This window comes from Drosophila bipectinata, chromosome XR (assembly GCF_030179905.1).
Source record: "Drosophila bipectinata strain 14024-0381.07 chromosome XR, DbipHiC1v2, whole genome shotgun sequence".
In the NCBI taxonomy this organism is placed as follows: Eukaryota; Metazoa; Arthropoda; class Insecta; order Diptera; family Drosophilidae; genus Drosophila; species Drosophila bipectinata.
The window spans coordinates 16,926,196-16,948,520 of record NC_091735.1 but is presented as its reverse complement, the minus strand read 5'-3'; the positions used below and the strand labels follow the sequence as shown (position 1 = coordinate 16,948,520).

The 22,325-nt window shown below is 37.6% G+C and overlaps 1 protein-coding gene and 2 long non-coding RNA genes across 4 annotated transcripts; 2 read left to right on the top strand and 1 right to left on the bottom strand.

Annotated features, from left to right (window-relative positions):
- The first annotated feature begins 6,223 nt into the window (after positions 1–6,223).
- On the top strand, positions 6,224–9,485 carry LOC138925682 (uncharacterized). Of its 2 annotated transcripts, none has more exons than XR_011441878.1 (3): positions 6,224–6,486; positions 6,566–6,883; positions 9,265–9,485. It is a non-coding gene; the product is annotated as an uncharacterized lncRNA (long non-coding RNA). The 2 variants fall into 2 exon arrangements; XR_011441877.1 differs by having other exon boundaries at positions 9,255–9,485.
- A 6,009-nt stretch (positions 9,486–15,494) lies between these two features.
- LOC138927747 (uncharacterized) lies at positions 15,495–15,954 on the top strand. Its single transcript, XR_011444217.1, has 3 exons — positions 15,495–15,624; positions 15,681–15,840; positions 15,895–15,954. It is a non-coding gene; the product is annotated as an uncharacterized lncRNA (long non-coding RNA).
- A 2,360-nt stretch (positions 15,955–18,314) lies between these two features.
- Positions 18,315–19,072, bottom strand: LOC138925644 (uncharacterized). Its single transcript, XM_070276508.1, has 4 exons — positions 19,054–19,072; positions 18,691–19,004; positions 18,477–18,630; positions 18,315–18,415 (listed from the first exon to the last, which is right to left on the bottom strand). Exons 1-4 carry the CDS (start codon positions 19,070–19,072, stop codon positions 18,315–18,317), a joined length of 588 nt encoding a protein of 195 aa, XP_070132609.1.
- Between the last annotated feature and the right edge of the window lie 3,253 nt (positions 19,073–22,325).

Here is a 22,325-nt window from a genome sequence, read left to right as displayed (position 1 = left end):
TTTAAATGTTTAACGTAATCCAACGATGAAGATGATCCGGAACGGAGCTGCTACATTTTGTGGCCGCAGCAGGTTGCAGGTAGGTAAGGGCCAGAAGGGCCCTTGGGGCAGCTATTCCCCGACATCAAGGCTCACGGGAGGGGCGAGTTTACAGGAACACAAACGGCAAACCCAGGGCGGCCAGGATATACTACGGAAAGCGTGGCAGCAATGACGTGGGATCGTTCTAGCGAGGTGTAAATATTTGTGGCTCATCAGGTCCAATGGTCCTCGTTCCACCGCAGGTGTTGATGTGGAAAATGGTCGGGCGTCAGATGAGGTGAAGATCCAGCAGTTGCAGGCGGCTCCAGGTGAAGAGGAAAATTTGTAGGTCACCCAGGTCCAGGGGAAAAGTGGCCAACATTGCAGCGCAGGTAATATCATGGCTACAAGGATGCTCAGGTGTTGCAGAAAAATTGCAGGGCCCCCGGGTATATAGTGGCCATTGCAACCGATTTATTCCAGGTAGTGCTGAAAATATCAGAGCATCCAGGTGAGTATTTACATGATTTACCGGATGAAACAGGTAACTCCGTGATGGAAACATTGGAGGGTCGTCTAATTTGCTCCAATTTGGTATCTCCAAGATCCTCAATGCTGCTCCAGGTAATGGAGAAGTTAGCAAGGTATCCAGGTAGTTTAACTCGCATTTTTCCGAACGGCTCCAGGTGCTGGAGAAGTAAGCAGTAGATTCAGGTAAATATTGGCCATGACCATTGGCCATATTGCTTCAGGTTGTGCGGAAAAGTTGGCATCCAGGTGAGTATCGCAGGTTTCCTCAGTCGCTGCGTTGGCATCCAGGTGAGTATCCATCGCTGAGTAGTAGGCATCCAGGTGAGTATCGTTGTTCTTAGCTGGGATCCATATGAGCATAGCTGGTATCCAGGTAAGTACGATTTAAAATTAATTTCCAAACAGAGAAATAAGTAGGAATCTGAATGGAAATGTTGTTTATTAGTCGCTGCGTTGGGATCCAGGTGAGTATCCATCGCTGAGTTAGCATCCAGGTGAGTATCCATCGCTGAGTTAGCATCCAGGTAAGTATCATAGTCATACGATTTAAATTAATTTCCAAACAGAAAAATAACTAGGAATCTGAATGGAAAAATTGTTTATTAGTCGCTGCGTTGGGATCCAGGTGAGTATACATCGCACTATGGTTTTTTTCGCGTTTTTTTTGGCATAAAGTCGATTTTTTGTTTTGTTTGTATCTTACAAATTGTTTTATTTTTAATTTTTAAACACCCTAGACAGATAAAAAAATATGCAACTTTAACATATGGAGCAACACTGTTCTGCTGGCCAGCTGTTAAAGTCAGGTGATTAAGTAACACCAGTTTTTTATGAAATTGGAGGAAAAATTTTGCGACTTTGATCGTTTGTTGTGGCAAAAGTATAAGAAAAAGTTAATTGAATAAATATGGAAAACGATTGTCCAGGTATGTAAAACTAAAGTTTACCAATGTTTGTGTCGTTCTTATGTGTTTTGTCCAATTGTACCGTGTTTTGTTTATGTGTATTTTTAGAACGAGCTAAACAAGTGTAGTTGTGTTTTGTGGATCAGTACTTTTGCATGGCAAAGTGTTGCAAAAAGTTTTAAACGAGAAACTATTAACCAAAGTGTGCAGATTAATGAAAAACTAACCCTTTTTGTCCGAATCCACACGTTTTCGAAAAAATCAAAATTTTCTAGTACAATATGTGTTCAGTCGTTCAGTTAAAACCGGATATTTATCGCAAAAATCGGATTTAGTGGACCGATCCTTATGAGAATATGATAATATAACTCAATTTATTATAATATAAAATCTAAAAAAAGTCACAAACTTCTATCTTCAAAAATACCAAAGTTGGTATTTCTACAAAAAACCATTTCAGATCGTTCAGTTATATGGCAGCTATAAGATATAGTCGACCTATCGTTATGAAATTTGGTAGGTCGGATTAACTGACCAAAAATAGAATCTGTACTAAGTTCCATCTTTCTATCTTTAAAAACACGAAAGTTGGGTCATTTCCGATCATTCAGTTATATGGCAGCCATAGGATATAGTGCCCCAAATCATTTGAAACTTGGTAAGTCATCTTGGGAGCTTCAAAAATGTATACAAACCAAATTTCAAAGCAATAGCTTGATAAACAAAAAATTTGGGGCAAATCGGCCAGATCGGTTATATGGCAGCTATATGAAATAGTGCCCCAAATCATTTGAAACTTGGTATGTAATCTTAGGAGCTTCAAAAATTTATTCAAACCAAATTTCAATTCAATAGGTTTAAACTTAGAGTTTATGCCAAAAATCACGAAAAAAAACCATAGTGCATCGCTGAGTTGGCATCCGGGTGAGTACCGTATTTTTTAGCTGAGATCCATGTGGGCATCGCTGGTATCCAGGTAAGTACGATTTAAATTAATTTCCAAACAGAAAAATAGCTGGTAATCTGTATGGTGAAATTAGAAATCCTGGATAGTGCGGTTATTAATCGCATGCTGGTATCCAGGTCCATATAGTAGCTTAAGCGGAATCCGAAAGGATCGCTGGCATCCAGGTAATTAAATAACAGTCCGAATGGAATGTAAATGAATTCCGAATGGGAAGATAGCTGGGATCCTGATTAGTAGAGCTATTCGTTGATTGCAGGCATCCAGGTAAGTATTGTTTTTCAGGCTTTGGCATCCACGTAAGTATAATTAGAGTTGAGATCCTGGTTAGTATATTCATCAGCAGCCAGAATTATAATAGCGAACACTGGCATCCAGGTAATTGTACTTTTATTAAACATAAAACATAAAATGTAGTATTTCAAATAAAAAACAAACGCAATATAGCTATACGTAAAAAACTTACGTATAGCTATATTGGCGTCAGCGGCAGGGATCAAATTCTCCATGGGTGGGCCGTCGGTGTCAATGTTGATGGCCAAATCTTTGGCCACTGGAGCAAACCGTACACGTTTGCCGCTGTTGAAATTCCTTTTGCGTTTAGCCAAGGGTGGATTGGGGGTGGCAGTACAGAAGCCCAAATTAACAGTTATCAGTGCAGCCGGTAATGAAAAGCCGGGACCAATAACCCAATCATCACCCACCCTTTGATCAGGGTAAGCGTTATAACACGCATATTCGGCATTGGCGATCGAAGGGTCGTCTTCCCTACACTGGCGCAATCTATAAATGGGGCATCCACGGAACGTACTAATATGCTGGCCACGACAGTTAAAACATTTTGGTGGAGCGTTTCGTGGTTTCCTGCAGTCGGCGGAATTGTGTTTGCCCGCACACTTCTTGCAGTTATAACTGGCTTCACAGACCCGCGTAGAATGGCCAAAGGCTTGGCACCGCTGCAGCGGTGGCATTGGGTCATGAAGTCAGGAGAGAAATCCTTAGTGAAGGAAGGGACGTGGATTAGGCCGAATGCGGGACGAGAGGGTCCATCTTTCTTCCTACGGTTGGCAGCCGGGGCCCGCTTCGAAGAGTCCCACGTCGTTCTCTTGGGAGTAGCGCCAGACATGTGGAGAAGTGCCGCAAATGCAATACAATGGCGGCTCGTAACAGCACTTTCCAATAGTTGCACTCCTATTCTCTTAAGCGATTCTCTTTAATTTTTTCCGTTTCCCAATGTAATTCCAGTCGCTCTCAATTTCCAGTAGTCTCTCCAAGGAAAAATGGCCGCTCCAAATTCCAGTCGGCGAACTTCCAATTTCCAATATTAAAATATTTATTTTAAAAGAGTAAATATTTTGAATTTGCTGATTTTAATTGCCGAATTTTCCGCCACTATGTATGTCAATAACTTGCGCCTGGAGTGGGGCCGTTATGCACGTATGAATTTATGCACGAATAATGTATGTACATATAGGGCTATGTACGTATGTGCATATGTAGCTGCAGCTATGTACATACCCGGCACACTCACTCGATGAAATTAATAGGCGGGGATTTGCACAAATTAAAGCTGGACGGGATACACGATGATAATAGTTGGCTCTGGGGTTGATTTAGCCATCCAATTTTCCAATTGTCCAGAAAAAAGTGCAAATGGCACAAGATGGCCGCGGCAGAAAAATTATGCACATATATATATGGCCAATTTTATGGCCAGAGATCGGTTGTTTTCCACCCTGGCGTGGAAAAGATGGGCCAGAATTAACAATTGGCGTCGTCAAGTAGTTGTTTAATGGCCAATTATTGCGTTAAATTGGCCAGAAATATTAGCGTCGATCTCAGCGCGTCTGCTCGCAGGAAAAAATTTTTTAGCAATGGCCGATCTTCGATAACTGTGCACTTCCAGAACCTCGTGTATGTCGATAAAATAATTAAATGGTCAAAGATTCTCCATTTCTTTACACTATTTTTATACCCTGCATGCAAAATGAATTTAAATACTCGAATCCAGCTGTATAGAGGACTTAATCCGTAGTTTAAATGGGTGACGATTGGCACAAACGTGGAACACTTGTAATTTCTATTATTGAGAAAGTCAGACGGCGAACTTCCAATTTCCAATATTAAAATATTTATTTTAAAAGAGTAAATATTTTGAATTTGCTGATTTTAATTGCCGAATTTTCCGCCACTATGTATGTCAATAACTTGCGCCTGGAGTGGGGCCGTTATGCACGTATGAATTTATGCACGAATAATGTATGTACATATAGGGCTATGTACGTATGTGCATATGTAGCGGCAGCTATGTACATACCCGGCACACTCACTCGATGAAATTAATAGGCGGGGATTTGCACAAATTAAAGCTGGACGGGATACACGATGATAATAGTTGGCTCTGGGGTTGATTTAGCCATCCAATTTTCCAATTGTCCAGAAAAAAATGCAAATGTCGTTGTCGAACCCTGTTAATGAAAAACTAACCTTTTTTGTCCGAATCCACACGTTTTCGAAAAAATCAAAAATTTCTAGTACAATATGTGTTCAGTGGTTCAGTTAAAACCGGATATTTATCGCAAAAATCGGATTTAGTGGACCGATCCTTATGAGAATATGATAATATAACTCAATTTATTATAATATAAAATCTAAAAAAAGTCACAAACTTCTATCTTCAAAAATACCAAAGTTGGTATTTCTACAAAAAATCATTTCAGATCGTTCAGTTATATGGCAGCTATAAGATATAGTCGACCGATCGTTATGAAATTTGGTAGGTCGGATTAACTGACCAAAAATATAATCTGTACTAAGTTCCATCTTTCTATCTTTAAAAACACGAAAGTTGGGTCATTTCCGATCATTCAGTTATATGGCAGCCATAGGATATAGTGCCCCAAATCATTTGAAACTTGGTAAGTCATCTTGGGAGCTTCAAAAATGTATACAAACCAAATTTCAAAGCAATAGCTTGATAAACAAAAAAGTTGGGGCAAATCGGCCAGATCGGTTATATGGCAGCTATATGAAATAGTGCCCCAAATCATTTGAAACTTGGTATGTAATCTAAGGAGCTTCAAAAATGTATACAAACCAAATTTCAATTCAATAGGTTTAAAATTAGAGTTTATGCCAAAAAAAACGAAAAAAAAACCATAGTGCAACGGTCTTGTATAATGGATATATATCGCTATATATATATATATATATATGGATATATATATTTTGTAATATTTTGGTCCAGAAGAAGAGCTAAAGCCTCATTAGGGGACAAAGCTTCTGGCTTTTTTTTCGGTGCCGTTATGGCTTGGCGCATGCATTTAGCTTTTTCTGGGCATATCGAAAAAAGCTTAAGAATACTGGCAATATCAGCTTGCTTTATTTTGTGCGGCTAAGATTGCCGCATGAATAAGGACACTTAAATTTCCATTTTCCGACTTAGCCAGATCTGCAGCGTGTATATTGCCCTTCGCATTAAAAGGCAGTGTTGGCCGACCTACTGTTTTCTTTTTTATCGGAAAATGTATACACGTTTTCGAATTTAGCCACGCTGCATGATTCCGTCGAAAATGACTTAAATTATGTAGCAGGATTGCTACTTAGGGTATGTATATATTAGCTATAAGTGTATTGTATAACTGTAAAGTATTAGTGTAAGTCGGTGTCGTTGGCTGTTGTCGGTTCTGGCTCTCTCTCTCTTGTGCTCTCAACGTTCTCATTGCTCTTTCAGCGAGTCAGTCGAACACCAGCAGCGATCCGAAGCGGATCTAGTCAAGAATAATAATTAAACTAGAATAAGGAAAGTGTTGGTGTTTTACTCCAGGGACATCGTTATATCCCTACAATTATAAGAGCAGCTCTTCCACATTTGTGCACGTGGTCTACGTCATCGTTGTACTCTTCAAAATTCACTCCTGAGATGGAATCTTTCATAAAATTAAAGACAGCATTCTCCTTCGCGACTTTTCCCTTTGCTTTGAACCACTTCGCAAACAAATCTGTGTTTGCCAAATTAAGGTTATGTCCTAAAAATGAAAAATTCTCGCAAAATCGGAAAAAGAGGTATTAAAAATTACATTCATTCGAAGAAGAATTTAATATTCTACAACATACAATACGTTTCGTGGATGGACTCTTCTAGACTCACTTTAAATCCCTTATGGAACATGAGACTTCATCCAAAATATGCATTGGCAAGGCTACTTACATTTTTGCTCGATTACGGGGACAACACGATTTTAATCTACAATGACGATCGCAAACATATAATACAAACCACACAGATTGGTATTCATTTAAAAAAAAGTTGTTATATTGTTCAGATTTTTAATTCTAGCCTCTCAAACTTTGTTAACAAAAGCCTGTGCTTTGAAATTGCAACAGCTGTGCTCCTTAGTAGTCAGCAGTATCAACTTGGCCCCCATCGCAAGCTTCCTGCCGAGCAGCCGCCCTTTTAACGGTAAGTCATGTCCTGCCAATTGTAATGTACCTGCTCTGTTAGGTTAGGCTGTTATGGTAGCGGTCTCTGTTAGGGTTGGTAGCGGTCACTGTTAGGTCAGCTAACAGTCGCTTCCAGGCACTTAACAGCGAAAGGAAACTAGAAAGTGCCAAGGAGCGATTAAAAAGGGAAAGGCGAAAGGTCTAGGCTAATGGGTGCCAGTCGAACGGGCAATGATTCTTTCCCATTTGAAACCTGGAGCTGTGAAGTCATATTTAAATTTGAAAATTTGTGATACATGATTTTTGAGATCCGTACTATATTTGTGGAAGAGAACCGTCCTAGTATTGGCCGAGTTTATTCTCGGTAGTAAAGAAAGTTTATTCTCCCTGAAAAATCAGGGATTATATCACGAAGGGTAAGTGGCGCTAATCCATTGCCCTGTTGCGCTTATATGGATGTGTTAATTTTTTTGGGATAGCATCGGCTGCGACTGTGGGTCGACAAGCACTGTACAGTGCAGAGGAGGACCGAGGAGAACGCCACTTCAGTAGAAAACGCGGTTATCAACTCGGCGGTCGTCGGACGGCGGTCGGCGGCGGTTTATCCTTCCCTTTTTTTAATGTTGTTTAATGTAGTTTAATGTGTTTAACGTTTAATGTGCTTAATGTGTTTAATTTAATGCGTTTAACTTTAATGTATTTAGCGTATATAACTGTCTAGTGTAACTATTTCTATTGCTCGCTAAATAGTCAAAGCAAAGATTATACAGTACATAGATGGGACATCTCATACAAAGAAAAATTTTCTATGGCGGGTTCCAGCAGTGGAACCCGCTGGAACGAGCGGGTTCCATTGCGCGACAAGTTAAGTTTGAGAAATTTTTCGCGCGACAAAGAATGAGGAATAGCCGAGTGGTAGAGTGTTTGGCTGGTGTGCAAAGTAAAATGAGTTCAAACCAGGCTCGGGAAGTCCATTTTATTTTAATTTTAAATCTATTTATATTATATTTTTATTATTTTAATGTATTTTTCTAAATTTATAATCCAATAAAAAAAAATACAAAATTGTAAAATCACCGTAACAACGCCTCAGTTCGTAGTGGAACCCGCTGTAAAAATGTATAAGTGCGGGTTCTACGGCATTTTGGCAGGCCGCCGTCGTGGAACCCGCTCTCAAATGTTTTAATTTTTTCCGTCGTGGAACCCGCTGTAATAATGAAAACATTTGAGAGCGGGTTCCACGACAAACGGCTGGCAAATGAGATAGGGAGAGAGAGAATTCTATTATTAGATCGTAACATCTTTGGAACGATGAAAGTTTGAAACGTTGTAACCGAACCAATGTAAGAGTAAAGAGATCAGAAATATCTTTTACTATCCTTACTCGTCAACTCTGTTTTTGCTATAGATTCTAGCGCCTCCTTTAACACCAATTTTAAGTATAATAAAATCAACTTCGAGGGTAGCCTAGATGGATAATGCGTGGTCCTTATTCATGGGGTCCTGGGTTCGATTTCATTAGCGGGCGGTTGTTTCAATTTTGATCAAGTTTTAGTTTTATGATTATTTTTAGATTTACTTTTATTTTTTTAATTATTTTTTTTTTATTAATTGCATTCTACTACAGTTGTAAAAATAAGTGACGGACGTGTCGGATGACGAAATACCGGAAGGACTCCCTTGAAATTTTATTAGCATTTTATTAGCGGGACATAATGAAGAATTAAACAATTTTACAATTGTAAAATTAAAGAAAAATATTACAATTAAAAAAAAAATAATAATAATAATTATAAAAGAAAGAAAATGTTCAAAGTCCTAACGAGGATTTGAACACAGAAAAATTGCACATAGAGTAACTACTCTATACATTACGCTACCATCCTGTCTTGATCTGCATTGATCAAAAATACAATTTGTTCCACCAACTACCACATCGGCGCATCGAAAACAGAAACGCGAAATTGAAATTGAAATTTGGAAGCCAAAACATTTTTACTCCGTCGTGCGAGCATTCACACATACACACATAGGTTCACATTTTTGTTGACGGATACATGTAAAGAGTTCTAAAAATAGAATCGTATGCATGTGCGTTCCGCCCTCACCAACAAGCTCGACGCAAAAAGTTGACCGTTTTGGGCCCTGATGTCCCATCTATGTACTTTATAATCTTTGGTCAAAGCCAGAGCGCTGCTCAGGCACGTCCGCACTGCTCGACGACCGCCAAGCAACTCGACGGGGCAGTGGCGGATATCACAAAAACAAAAACAAGGCCGCACAGCGGCAACAAGGGGGTCCATCCCGGTACACCAACCACTATGCTTATTTTACAGTGATTCTTAGTGGGCTATTGTATGGTATAAGTTATAAAAAATTACAAAATTCAGTCTTTTTCAGGTCAAAATACGCGCATGCCAACACTCCTACTCATCCAAGGATCAGTGTCCCAATACCGTAATTATTTGGCATCATTTTTGCACTGTCCTGGAAGGCGGGTGAAGACTTACAACGTTAGGCACGAGAATTAGACTTAAGACTATTGAATTTAGATTTAAGTGGAAATTTATCTTTACGTTAATAATTTTTAGAGTGGTTGGCATATAAACAAACGATTCAGGTTAAACATGACAAATAAAAAATGCAAAAACAAAAATGAAAATTTAAATGTTTAACGTAATCCAACGATGAAGATGATCCGGAACGGAGCTGCTACATTTTGTGGCCGCAGCAGGTTGCAGGTAGGTAAGGGCCAGAAGGGCCCTTGGGGCAGCTATTCCCCGACATCAAGGCTCACGGGAGGGGCGAGTTTACAGGAACACAAACGGCAAACCCAGGGCGGCCAGGATATACTACGGAAAGCGTGGCAGCAATGACGTGGGATCGTTCTAGCGAGGTGTAAATATTTGTGGCTCATCAGGTCCAATGGTCCTCGTTCCACCGCAGGTGTTGATGTGGAAAATGGTCGGGCGTCAGATGAGGTGAAGATCCAGCAGTTGCAGGCGGCTCCAGGTGAAGAGGAAAATTTGTAGGTCACCCAGGTCCAGGGGAAAAGTGGCCAACATTGCAGCGCAGGTAATATCATGGCTACAAGGATGCTCAGGTGTTGCAGAAAAATTGCAGGGCCCCCGGGTATATAGTGGCCATTGCAACCGATTTATTCCAGGTAGTGCTGAAAATATCAGAGCATCCAGGTGAGTATTTACATGATTTACCGGATGAAACAGGTAACTCCGTGATGGAAACATTGGAGGGTCGTCTAATTTGCTCCAATTTGGTATCTCCAAGATCCTCAATGCTGCTCCAGGTAATGGAGAAGTTAGCAAGGTATCCAGGTAGTTTAACTCGCATTTTTCCGAACGGCTCCAGGTGCTGGAGAAGTAAGCAGTAGATTCAGGTAAATATTGGCCATGACCATTGGCCATATTGCTTCAGGTTGTGCGGAAAAGTTGGCATCCAGGTGAGTATCGCAGGTTTCCTCAGTCGCTGCGTTGGCATCCAGGTGAGTATCCATCGCTGAGTAGTAGGCATCCAGGTGAGTATCGTTGTTCTTAGCTGGGATCCATATGAGCATAGCTGGTATCCAGGTAAGTACGATTTAAAATTAATTTCCAAACAGAGAAATAACTAGGAATCTGAATGGAAATGTTGTTTATTAGTCGCTGCGTTGGGATCCAGGTGAGTATCCATCGCTGAGTTAGCATCCAGGTGAGTATCCATCGCTGAGTTAGCATCCAGGTAAGTATCATAGTCATACGATTTAAATTAATTTCCAAACAGAAAAATAACTAGGAATCTGAATGGAAAAATTGTTTATTAGTCGCTGCGTTGGGATCCAGGTGAGTATACATCGCACTATGGTTTTTTTCGCGTTTTTTTTGGCATAAAGTCGATTTTTTGTTTTGTTTGTATCTTACAAATTGTTTTATTTTTAATTTTTAAACACCCTAGACAGATAAAAAAATATGCAACTTTAACATATGGAGCAACACTGTTCTGCTGGCCAGCTGTTAAAGTCAGGTGATTAAGTAACACCAGTTTTTTATGAAATTGGAGGAAAAATTTTGCGACTTTGATCGTTTGTTGTGGCAAAAGTATAAGAAAAAGTTAATTGAATAAATATGGAAAACGATTGTCCAGGTATGTAAAACTAAAGTTTACCAATGTTTGTGTCGTTCTTATGTGTTTTGTCCAATTGTACCGTGTTTTGTTTATGTGTATTTTTAGAACGAGCTAAACAAGTGTAGTTGTGTTTTGTGGATCAGTACTTTTGCATGGCAAAGTGTTGCAAAAAGTTTTAAACGAGAAACTATTAACCAAAGTGTGCAGATTAATGAAAAACTAACCCTTTTTGTCCGAATCCACACGTTTTCGAAAAAATCAAAATTTTCTAGTACAATATGTGTTCAGTCGTTCAGTTAAAACCGGATATTTATCGCAAAAATCGGATTTAGTGGACCGATCCTTATGAGAATATGATAATATAACTCAATTTATTATAATATAAAATCTAAAAAAAGTCACAAACTTCTATCTTCAAAAATACCAAAGTTGGTATTTCTACAAAAAACCATTTCAGATCGTTCAGTTATATGGCAGCTATAAGATATAGTCGACCTATCGTTATGAAATTTGGTAGGTCGGATTAACTGACCAAAAATAGAATCTGTACTAAGTTCCATCTTTCTATCTTTAAAAACACGAAAGTTGGGTCATTTCCGATCATTCAGTTATATGGCAGCCATAGGATATAGTGCCCCAAATCATTTGAAACTTGGTAAGTCATCTTGGGAGCTTCAAAAATGTATACAAACCAAATTTCAAAGCAATAGCTTGATAAACAAAAAATTTGGGGCAAATCGGCCAGATCGGTTATATGGCAGCTATATGAAATAGTGCCCCAAATCATTTGAAACTTGGTATGTAATCTTAGGAGCTTCAAAAATTTATTCAAACCAAATTTCAATTCAATAGGTTTAAACTTAGAGTTTATGCCAAAAATCACGAAAAAAAACCATAGTGCATCGCTGAGTTGGCATCCGGGTGAGTACCGTATTTTTTAGCTGAGATCCATGTGGGCATCGCTGGTATCCAGGTAAGTACGATTTAAATTAATTTCCAAACAGAAAAATAGCTGGTAATCTGTATGGTGAAATTAGAAATCCTGGATAGTGCGGTTATTAATCGCATGCTGGTATCCAGGTCCATATAGTAGCTTAAGCGGAATCCGAAAGGATCGCTGGCATCCAGGTAATTAAATAACAGTCCGAATGGAATGTAAATGAATTCCGAATGGGAAGATAGCTGGGATCCTGATTAGTAGAGCTATTCGTTGATAGCATCAGGAGGAAATTCAGCATCATAATTTACTACCACTTTTATCGAGGCCCTGGAGCGCATAATTTTATCAAAGGAGTCTGGCGAAGTGTGAACTATTGCACTGGCACTTAAGGTAACAGGGCCAGGATCAGGCAGACTCGTGACCTCACTGGGGGCTTTCCCAGAGGGAAGGCAGTTTGGTGGCATAAGAGTGACAGGGTCAGTAGGATTAGCAGGGTTAGCAGACCTATACCTGTTTAATTCTGAGAAAAAATTTCGGAGCATCTGGACCGAATGAATGACTACTTTTGACTCTTTAACTTCTTTTGACCCATTAGAAACCCCCATGACTCCCGTGTTATCTACGGCTTTGGGCATAACACGGGTTTCAACATCTACATGGGATGTTTTTGGAATTGGTTTGGGACAATAGGTGGCGCCATGGCTGGTTCTGTTAATAAGTTTCGGGGTGCTGTTAACGTTAGCAGAGTTGAGCTCAATGGGCTCCTCCAGGAGGACCCTTTTTTCGGAGCTAAAAATATTAGAGGGAGACGAGGAAAGGAGGCGTTTTTTATTTCCAAAGTTTTTGAACTTTTTGGAGCACCCACTGGAGCTCATTCTGGTTAAAACAATGGTTGATGTTTTGGTATTAGTATTAGTGGGGCCCGCTCTTTTTAGAACGGAATTACCCAGCCAGCAATTGGAAGATTGTTTTTGCATTAAGCACCTTGATAAGTCTTCTTCGAGTCGTTGAAATGATTGAAATAAGATTCGTTTTATTCGCGACTAGAAAATGACTCGAAAATGAGTCGCAAATGATCTTCAAATACGATTTATAAAATAGCAAAAACAAAATTGTAAAGCAATCGAAAATTGGTCATCCAGATGATTGAAATGAGATTTTTTGTTGCTTTGCATTAACATTCGGTGAAAGAACTTGGAGCTTAGTCGCGCTAGGGAGACACCCTTGGTTTTCTGCTCTCTGCCTTATCTCGTTGATCTTTTTCAAACTGTACTTTTCACCAAATTTGAAGTGGTTGCTGCAATTTTCTGCATTTTTAAACTCACTTTTAGTAACTTTGTGAGCTCAGTGAGATTAGGTACGGTAAAAGAATATGTCGTCCAAAAATATTAGAAAATTGGCAAAAAAACAAGCCAAACAATTATTAAGCAAAGACATTGTGTTGTCTGCATTAAAAAAAAATGAATACATGACAGATGACACAAATGAAGAACTTGTCGCAGAAAATAACTATGAAAATTATAACGACCCAAGCGCGTCAAGTGAAAAATGTTCTTCTATGAGTGATTTCGATAGTGAGAGTGAAATTGAAAGTGAAAGTGAAAACGAAAAAATAAGTTTGTCCGAAGAAATTTCAAAATGGGCTACCCAATTTGGAGTAAGCTTTGCTGCACTTAATGCATTGCTATCAATATTACGAAAGTGCAATATAACAGTGCCAAAAGACGCTAGAACCATTTTGAAGACTCCTGGTTCTGTTACTCAGAGAAAAGTTGGAGAAGGAACGTACATACACTATGGAGTAAAATGCGGACTAACGGACTTTTTGACTGTACAAGATTGGAAGTTACCGAACTTGGTTTTGGACTTCGGTATTGATGGCCTTCCCTTGTTCAAAAGCAGCTCAAAACAAGTATGGCCAATATTGGCCAGCGTTGCAGACACAACCTACGTTTTCCTTGTTGGCGTGTATGAAGGAACTTCTAAGCCAAGTTGCGCGATGGAATATTTACAAGAATTTATTTCTGAAAAGACAATTGTTATGCTAGAGGGTTTTTTGTTTTCGAATAATTTGTACCAAATCTCTGTTCGCTGTTTCGTAATGGATGCACCGGCAAAGTCTTTTATTTTGGGAACTAAGGGACATAGTGGATACTATTCATGTGGCAGGTGTACTCAAAAAGGACAAATGGTTAAACATCGTCTTATTTTTCCACCAGAAACCACCAATTCACCTAGAACTAATTATTCCTTCAGAAATAGGACTCAGCCCCAACATCACTTAAAGCAATCTCCATTAGAAATTTTAAATATTGATATTATATCACAATGTTCTTTAGATTACATGCACGTTGTATGTTTAGGTGTGATGAGGACATTGTTGAATGCATGGGTAAAAAAAAAGGGTGCAGACTTTTCTTTAACATCGTGGAAAATCGAATCTATATCAAAAGAGTTGCATTTTAATAGAAATAACATGACAAGGGAATTTAAAAGAAAACCTCGAAGTTTAAAAGAACTAGACAGATGGAAGGCAACAGAGCTTAGACAATTTATACTTTATACTGGACCTTTCATATTAAAAGAAGTTCTTACTACAGAAAGATATGCTCACTTTTTAAAATTATCTTTAGCCTTAAGAATTCTTTTAGATAAATATGACTGTGGGCTTAACAACTCATGTGCTGAAAATCTTTTAAAATCTTTTGTGTTTGATACACCAAGGTTATATGATTTGTCCTTCATAACTTATAATTTTCATTCATTATTGCATATTCATGAAGATGCCAAGCTTTATGGATCTCTAGAAGGTATAAGCGCATTTAAATTTGAGAACCATTTAAATAAAATTAAACGAAAGGTTAGGAAAGGAGATAGTGTAGCAGTCCAAATTTATAAAAGACATGTAGAAAGTAGCTATAATTTAGAGAAGGAAATACGATATGAATTACATGCTAGTTTTGGAAAAACTAAAAAGGGAAAAATATTAAATGTAAATGTGAAAGGTGTTGTTTTCTCAGTCCGAGAACCCGATAATTTTTGTTTGGTAGGAAATAAAGTTCTTAAGATTACTGAAATAAAGAACTGTAATAATATGCCAGTTTTTTTTTGGAATGGCAGTAAATAACTTGACGCAAGCTTTTCTTCAACCAATTGAGTCGAATAATTTTCAAATGTTTTGTGCGGCTGATATAACATTTGATGACAAAATTGAGTTTTCAGTAAACGATATTCTTAAAAAAATTATATGTTTACGTAATTCTTCGACCCTTAGTTTCCTTTTTACACCCCTCGTGCACAATGTCTGAGAACCATTATTCTTCTGAAAATTTCCAATTCACACAATTGAACAATTCAACATCATGTAAGTAGAGCATAATTAAATACAATAACTTTTAATAACGATATTATTTTTAGTGCAAAATGATGCCAGATTTGATAAAATTACTAATATTTTACTGGAAATACAAAAAGAAAACCGAATGTTAAAGGCTGAAGTTGTGGACCTAAAGCTTTCTATTACCAAATTGGCAGAAGAGGTGATTACCGTCAAATTGGAAAATAGAAAACTTCACAGCACCAGAGGGCAACACATGGATGATTTTCCAGACTTTAGAAGCCTTCCATTTACTGACATAAATGAAATTACTAACTTTGATAACGACGTACAGCAAGATAATGAGAAATTACAACAACTTGTAAGTATTGTATATATGAATCAATTTTATTTTCTTATAAATAACCAAATTTTTAGAAACAATTTATAGGGAAAACTGGTGGAGAAGGACCAACTCAATTTTTGAGAGCAGCAATTCGGAAAGTATTTTCTGACGAATTGGCTTCAAAGTATAGTTGGAAAGGCACCAGCATAAAGCCAAGCGGTGAAAAGTGCTTCCTTGTTACAATAATTAAAAGTAAGATAATATTTTTATTATTGGTGAAACAAATTAATATTTTTCTCTTCCTAGATATTTGCCACCTAAAATATAATTGTACGGATAAGGACATGAACATGGTGTTTCAAAAATTTTTCGTACATGCCAAAGACCGTTGTAATAAAAGAAAGCGCGTGAATTAATTAGTTTAGTTAATATTTGATATAAATAATTTGTTAAAATTTAATTATCGTTAATTTACTACATGATTGTTACTTTACTACTTTCTTACTTAATTACTACATCTTCCATTTCATAAACATATTTTTTTTGTATTTGTTAATTTTGAATTATTGTTACTACTACATTCTATCTTATATATATACATATATAATACTGTAAAATAATATGAAGTATTTTAAGTTGTAAGATATATATATATATAAATATATGAATATATATATATATATAATAAATAACAAATACAAGAACAAACTATTGAATATTTCACTTATTTTTTATTCTTATATGACTAGAAAAAGATTCGCTTATTACTCGAAATATGACTTGCAAACGAGCGAATTTCGATAAAAAAATGACTCGAAAAAGACTCGTTTCTTGCGAGGAAAATGAGTCGAAAACGACTCTTCCTGAGGTGTCGAATACGACTCATTAGGAAGTGTCGCGGCTAGGGTTCCATTTTCTCCCGAACAGAGTATCTTTTTCGATCAGAAAACGATCGCATTTATGCTTATTTTAATCTTCTAGGAGAGTCTAAAATGACTCAAATTCGATCAGAAATTTCATAAATTGCTGGCTGGGAATATACTAATAATCCTAATACATGTAGAAATAGCAGGGGGTGTATTTGAACAGGAGATGGCGCCCTTGTCCGAATTTACTCTGTAATTGTTACATGCAGGCGCTGTTAATGTTTCTGGAGTGGGAATGCGGGGGCTGTTAATTAATTTAACATTTTCAGGTACATTATTTAACATTACACATTTAACCATTATTAGAGGTGGGCAAGATTTACAATTCTGTTGTTAACAGAACATTTTAACATAGCACTGTTAAAAATGTGAGTAAAATTTCACTTCACTCATCGTTGCCGGATAAAAAAAAAAACAGCTGACATTGAAATGATTTGTGATTGATTTTGATTTTGATTTTGACCCAGTTCAGTCCCTGCAGAACTGGAGGTGTCGATTGGCCATGGGTAAGTGCTTACCTCGCCGATCACTACATGGGTACTTACTAAAGTGACCCTATAGTAAACGACGGTCGAACCACCTAGTCGACTCGAGTTTGCGATTGACCCTAGGTAAGTGCTTACCTCGTCGATCACTACATGGTTACTTACTAAAGTGACCCTATAGCAGAGGTCGGCACGGCCCTATCTCGGGGGCATAGGAAATTTCTCTGCCCGAGCTCTGCCACACACACACAGTATAAATGTGTGAAACGTCATGCTCACAGCCTACTTTCTGCTATTCGTTACTAACACTAATGCGGTAAAATCATATCAATGTATTGGGGTGCCGACCACTGCCCTATAGTAAACGAACGTCGAACCACCTAGTCGATTCGATTTAGCGATTAGCCCTGGGTAATTTCTTACCTCGTCGATAACTACATGGGTACTTACTAGATTAACCCTATAGTAATCGAACGTCGCACCACTCAGTTAATAAATATATGCGCATTAGCGCATAAGTACAAAATAACGGCAAGCATCGCTTTTGTTTTTGTTATTTTGTGGAAAGAGCATACACAAGATTAAAGACAAAACTTCGATTATGCTTTACATCGCTGTTTGTTTACGCGTCTTCGGTGCACTGCTTACAAAAACAATTGTCCAGAAAGAACAGTTTGTTTTATTTTGTGCTACTCTTTCGCTCAAACGCAGCTGTGTTTGCTGGCTGACGAAATTTTTGCAAGCATTTGAGCTAAGAAGTGCAAAGCGGATCAATCGATTATTATGTGAGTGACTTAAAAAATAATATATGTTTGTAATATAAAATATGTTTATGTATATTTTATGTATAAATATGTATATCCCTTCAGTACCATACCTCAAGGATTACTCAAGGAATCGTCTAGGTACTAGTATTGCCACCCGAGGAATCCTCTAGGTATGTTTCATACAAACCATCAAGGAATTTCCATAGAAGAGTTCCTCACATCGAGGAATTCGAACAACTCGAGGAATACTGCACGATTCCTGCAGTTATTCGAAGAGCATTTCGAACTAAATACCCCAGGGAATCCCTGAGGTATACTCTGAGGAATCGTTGAAGAAATACCCCAAGGAATCCCTGGGGTATACCGTGAGGAATCTTACGGGAATTCAGGTGGGATTCATAAGGAATTCACTGAGGAACTATTGAGGAACTGTAAGGATTTTCTATATCTATATTGTTATTGTTATAATACATTGTTATAATCTATTATTATTTATTATTATTTATTATTTATTCTAAAGATTTATACTACTTATTTTATTCATTTACTTATTTTAATTTTTTTTTATTATTATTATTTTTGATGGCCGTCAAAGCGTGTCCCAACAATTTCTCCGGCGGTTTCCCCGGATCCACCATAGATATACTATCTGTAAATAAAATAAATAGAAATAAGATATCTCTTACATTATTTGTAATTAAAATACATACCAATCAAAATTCCATAAAAATTTGGAAACGACTTTAATCTCCTCTTACCACTTACTCCGTCAATATTGTAATTGACGATCAGGTCCTCCACGAAAATATATTTTAATGACTTTGTAAGGGCTCCGCGCTTCAATAAGTTCGTCACTGCGGTGGTCTGCAAAAATTAATAGGTATTAAAATTTTTTTATATTTAATTTATAAATATTATACTTACACATTCTTCCTTCATGCCGCGGCCTAAGGCGAATTCTAACGCTGCCAATGCCTCGTCGGTGGCAATTGGGAATTCCATGTTGACAGCATTGCTGGAGGCCTTTCCCTTAACAAAGACCTCCAGCAATGCTGTCAACTTTGCCAGCTGGTTGGTGCAAGCGGCGATTTCCCTAGCCTGCTCATCCAGTTTCCGCGCCTGCTCATTCAGTTTCCGCGCCTGATCATCTATTTTTCGCTCTAGGCGATCAATTTTTGAGTCGCTCACCTCGACTATCTCCACCTCGCTCATTTGCGTCTCCGCAATTAGGTCATCGTCTGAGAAAATAAATTAATAAAAAAATTAGATTTTATTTAATTTACTTACCATCGACATTAAACGCCATCTTTAAAATTTTATTTTGAGGCTCCATCTTTGATCTAGAAAATAAAAAGAATACATAATTTTTTTGTACATTTTATAAGTTTATTTGTTTTATTTTAATGAAATACGTTTTTTTTTTTTTTTGTCAACGGACAATGGAAGGTGAATCTTCTTATTATTTTTGATTTTTATTTTTTTTCGCTCAAAAATATCACTCAATTCATGATTTCGCTCTATGGATTAGAGCGGCTAATGCCGTTTAATAAATATATGTACATATGTACATACATATATTGAACGGACGCTCTGTATTTAATAAATAAGTTAATTATATGCACTACTCACCAGAATTAGTTAGTATCACTAGGTCACTTATGTAAATGTTTTTTGAAAAATTTAACTTTAAACGCAACAAACGCGTGTAATTCCGATGAAAATTGAACAGCAAATGCAAAAGAGAAGGGGAGAGGCAAGACGAAACCGAAAATTGACAACCGAAAATTCTGGCGCGTGCCAGGGTATAGTCGACCAAAGTAATGCCTTGTAATTAGAATCGCACAAGGCTAATAATCAAACATGAACATATTGGCTTTGCCTAAAGCAAATTATTAATACATTTCAATATACCATATGATTAGAAAAGAAAAATTTATTAAATATAATCTTAAATATATAAAAATATTTCAACATATTTTAAAAAGGGTATTCTGACGTCGCTTCCATTCATTTGGTTTTCGGCACAGATTTTTTTTCTCTCCCTTCCCTCCATCTACATCTCTCTAATTGTCTCTCTGTCGCGTGCCGCTGCATCGAAAATATGACGTAGAAGCTTCGAGAATCATCGTCGAAAACCAAAAGCAGGTAGAAGTTTCGTTTCCCCTTTCGTTTCGGACTTGAGTAAACGAAGCCCATGCAATTTGTTTTTGTTTTTCGACAATGTCGCCAGGAAACGTCGGGGTAAGGAATTTTGGTACTGAAGGGTAAATATATTTTAGCCAATGAAGTGGTCTGGGAGTATAATGTGGATGGCGTTCAGGGGAAAGGTGCCCTAAGAAAAGAAGAAAATTTTTTAGGCGTTATAATCGGTGAGTATTTTAAAAGATAATTGTTTAATAATCATTATACACTTTAATCTATTAAAACTTGTTTAATCCTTTTTATTTCTAGATTCAATAACTGCAGTCGGCGGTATTGGCCCAGCTGAGGAACAATTGAGAAAGGCCCTGCAGCTCCAAAAAAAGAGATTTTAAAAACTCAAGCAGCCTAAAAGTAATGAAAGAACAAACCCCGTTATAAAAAAAAAAAAATTTTAACTAAATAAAAACTGTAATTGCAATTGTACATGTTTTTTAATTTATAATGGAAGGCCCCTCCATGGGGTCCAATGTAAGTACTTACTTCACCGACCTCTTCATGGGGTCCGATGTAAGCACTTATTTTACCGGCCGTTCCATGGGGTCTAATGTAAGTAGTTTCTTTAAAGACCCTAATATGATGCACTATTTCACTAGTTCGTGGGTAATCGAGGCGGTGGCGATTGACCCTATTTGCGGACATTTCATAGAAAAATGGAAATTAAAAAACGCATGGCTAGACGCCACTTTGTAAGTAGTGGTGGTCTGCTGGTAAGTGCTTATTTCACCAGCAACGAACTAGTGCTCAGAACTGCAGGGGTATTACCCTTTTTCTTAATTTTTTTGGTCATTAAGATTTTCGTCAACTCAGTACTTTCGAGATCGGATAAAAATTGACCAAAAATTATCAACTTCCTTGTTTAAATTATTAGCAAATTATTTACCCGGCTAAATTTGCATTCCAATCGAGCCGGGAATTTTAAATTTCATCACATCATTTTCATTTCAAACATTGTGTAATGCAAATGAAAAATGGAAATTTTACGAGACCAATTTATATACCAATACACCGTATATTTCAAAACAAACACATTTAATTTAAATTTATTATAATTTATTTTTTAAATTTATTTACTGTTTTCCGCACCACCTTTGAGGTAGAGTAATGGCGCGTTTTTTTTCAAGTGGTATCCCCGAGAGGCCTAATCCTCTGTAATCAACTTAACTAAACTAATTCTAATACTAAAACTAATTTGCCTTCATCCTCTTCGATGGTCCTGGCTCCTCGTCGTCCTCGTCGGTTAGTAAATTGGCCATTTGCATGTGCCTGGAAAAAAAATGATGTATATTTTTTATGACACATGATAATATACTTACGTTTCCTTAAGGACTTTGTGAATTCCTTGCACAAAGATCGTGGCCAATGTGGCCATGAAGGAAGCCGCCTCCTTTAGATCGGCGAGGGCAGCAGGGAATTTATCGAAAGATGGACAGATTGGGCCAGCTTGGCACCCAAATCCTCCATATAATTGGAATTCAGTAACGTCAGACGGAATTCCCTATTTGGGAATCGATGGAAAAGTTTACCGAATAGGCACCCGAGGGAAAGCAGGTGAAATTAATGAAAATAATGAATATAATGTTTGTTTCATTAATTTTTAAAAAACTTACCTCTTCTTTGTAACGGTCTTGCAGTGAGGAGGGTACTCTCCTCTCCACCAACCGTTCAATACCGGACAACTTTCTCTCATAATTGTCCTTTCTGAAGATGCCAATGGTGTAAATAGGCGTCACTATCACATCCATAAAATCCGATCTTGTGGTTGTAGCTCGGAAGTGCTGCAAATCGTACAGAACCGGGATTCCCTTGTTTTCCAGGTATTTAATGGCTACCAAATTGGCGGCGCATTTATCCGCCACCGCACAGACCAATGTGCTGGTAAGCCGGGTGCTTCTTTTTATACTGGTGACCACTTCCTTTAATCCCTCCAAAATGGCAGTCGATCCTATTTTTCGAATGCCACTTGATGCCTTTTAAAAAATGTAATTAATTTCACTTTAATAAAATTAAGCACTTATTGTACTTACCGCTCGCAAATAAACAATTTGCAAGTGTCCCGCCAAATTGGACACCGCTATGGCAAATATTTTCCAGTTTTTCAATTCATTTGGGGCATTCTTTAATAATATATTAATTAGTAAATATATTATATATATATATATAACAATTTTTATACTTACATTAACATGTTTCAGATGGAATTCGTCAAAAATTATAAAAAATTATCAACAGCAGCAGCCGCCGCTACCGCCCGAGCCGTGTGGCGACGATTCCTGGGCCCGGGACCTGCCCGTCGAGGCGCCACGAAATGGTTCTTCATTTGTTACATTTACAAGATTTAACAAGGGACTCCTCCAGGA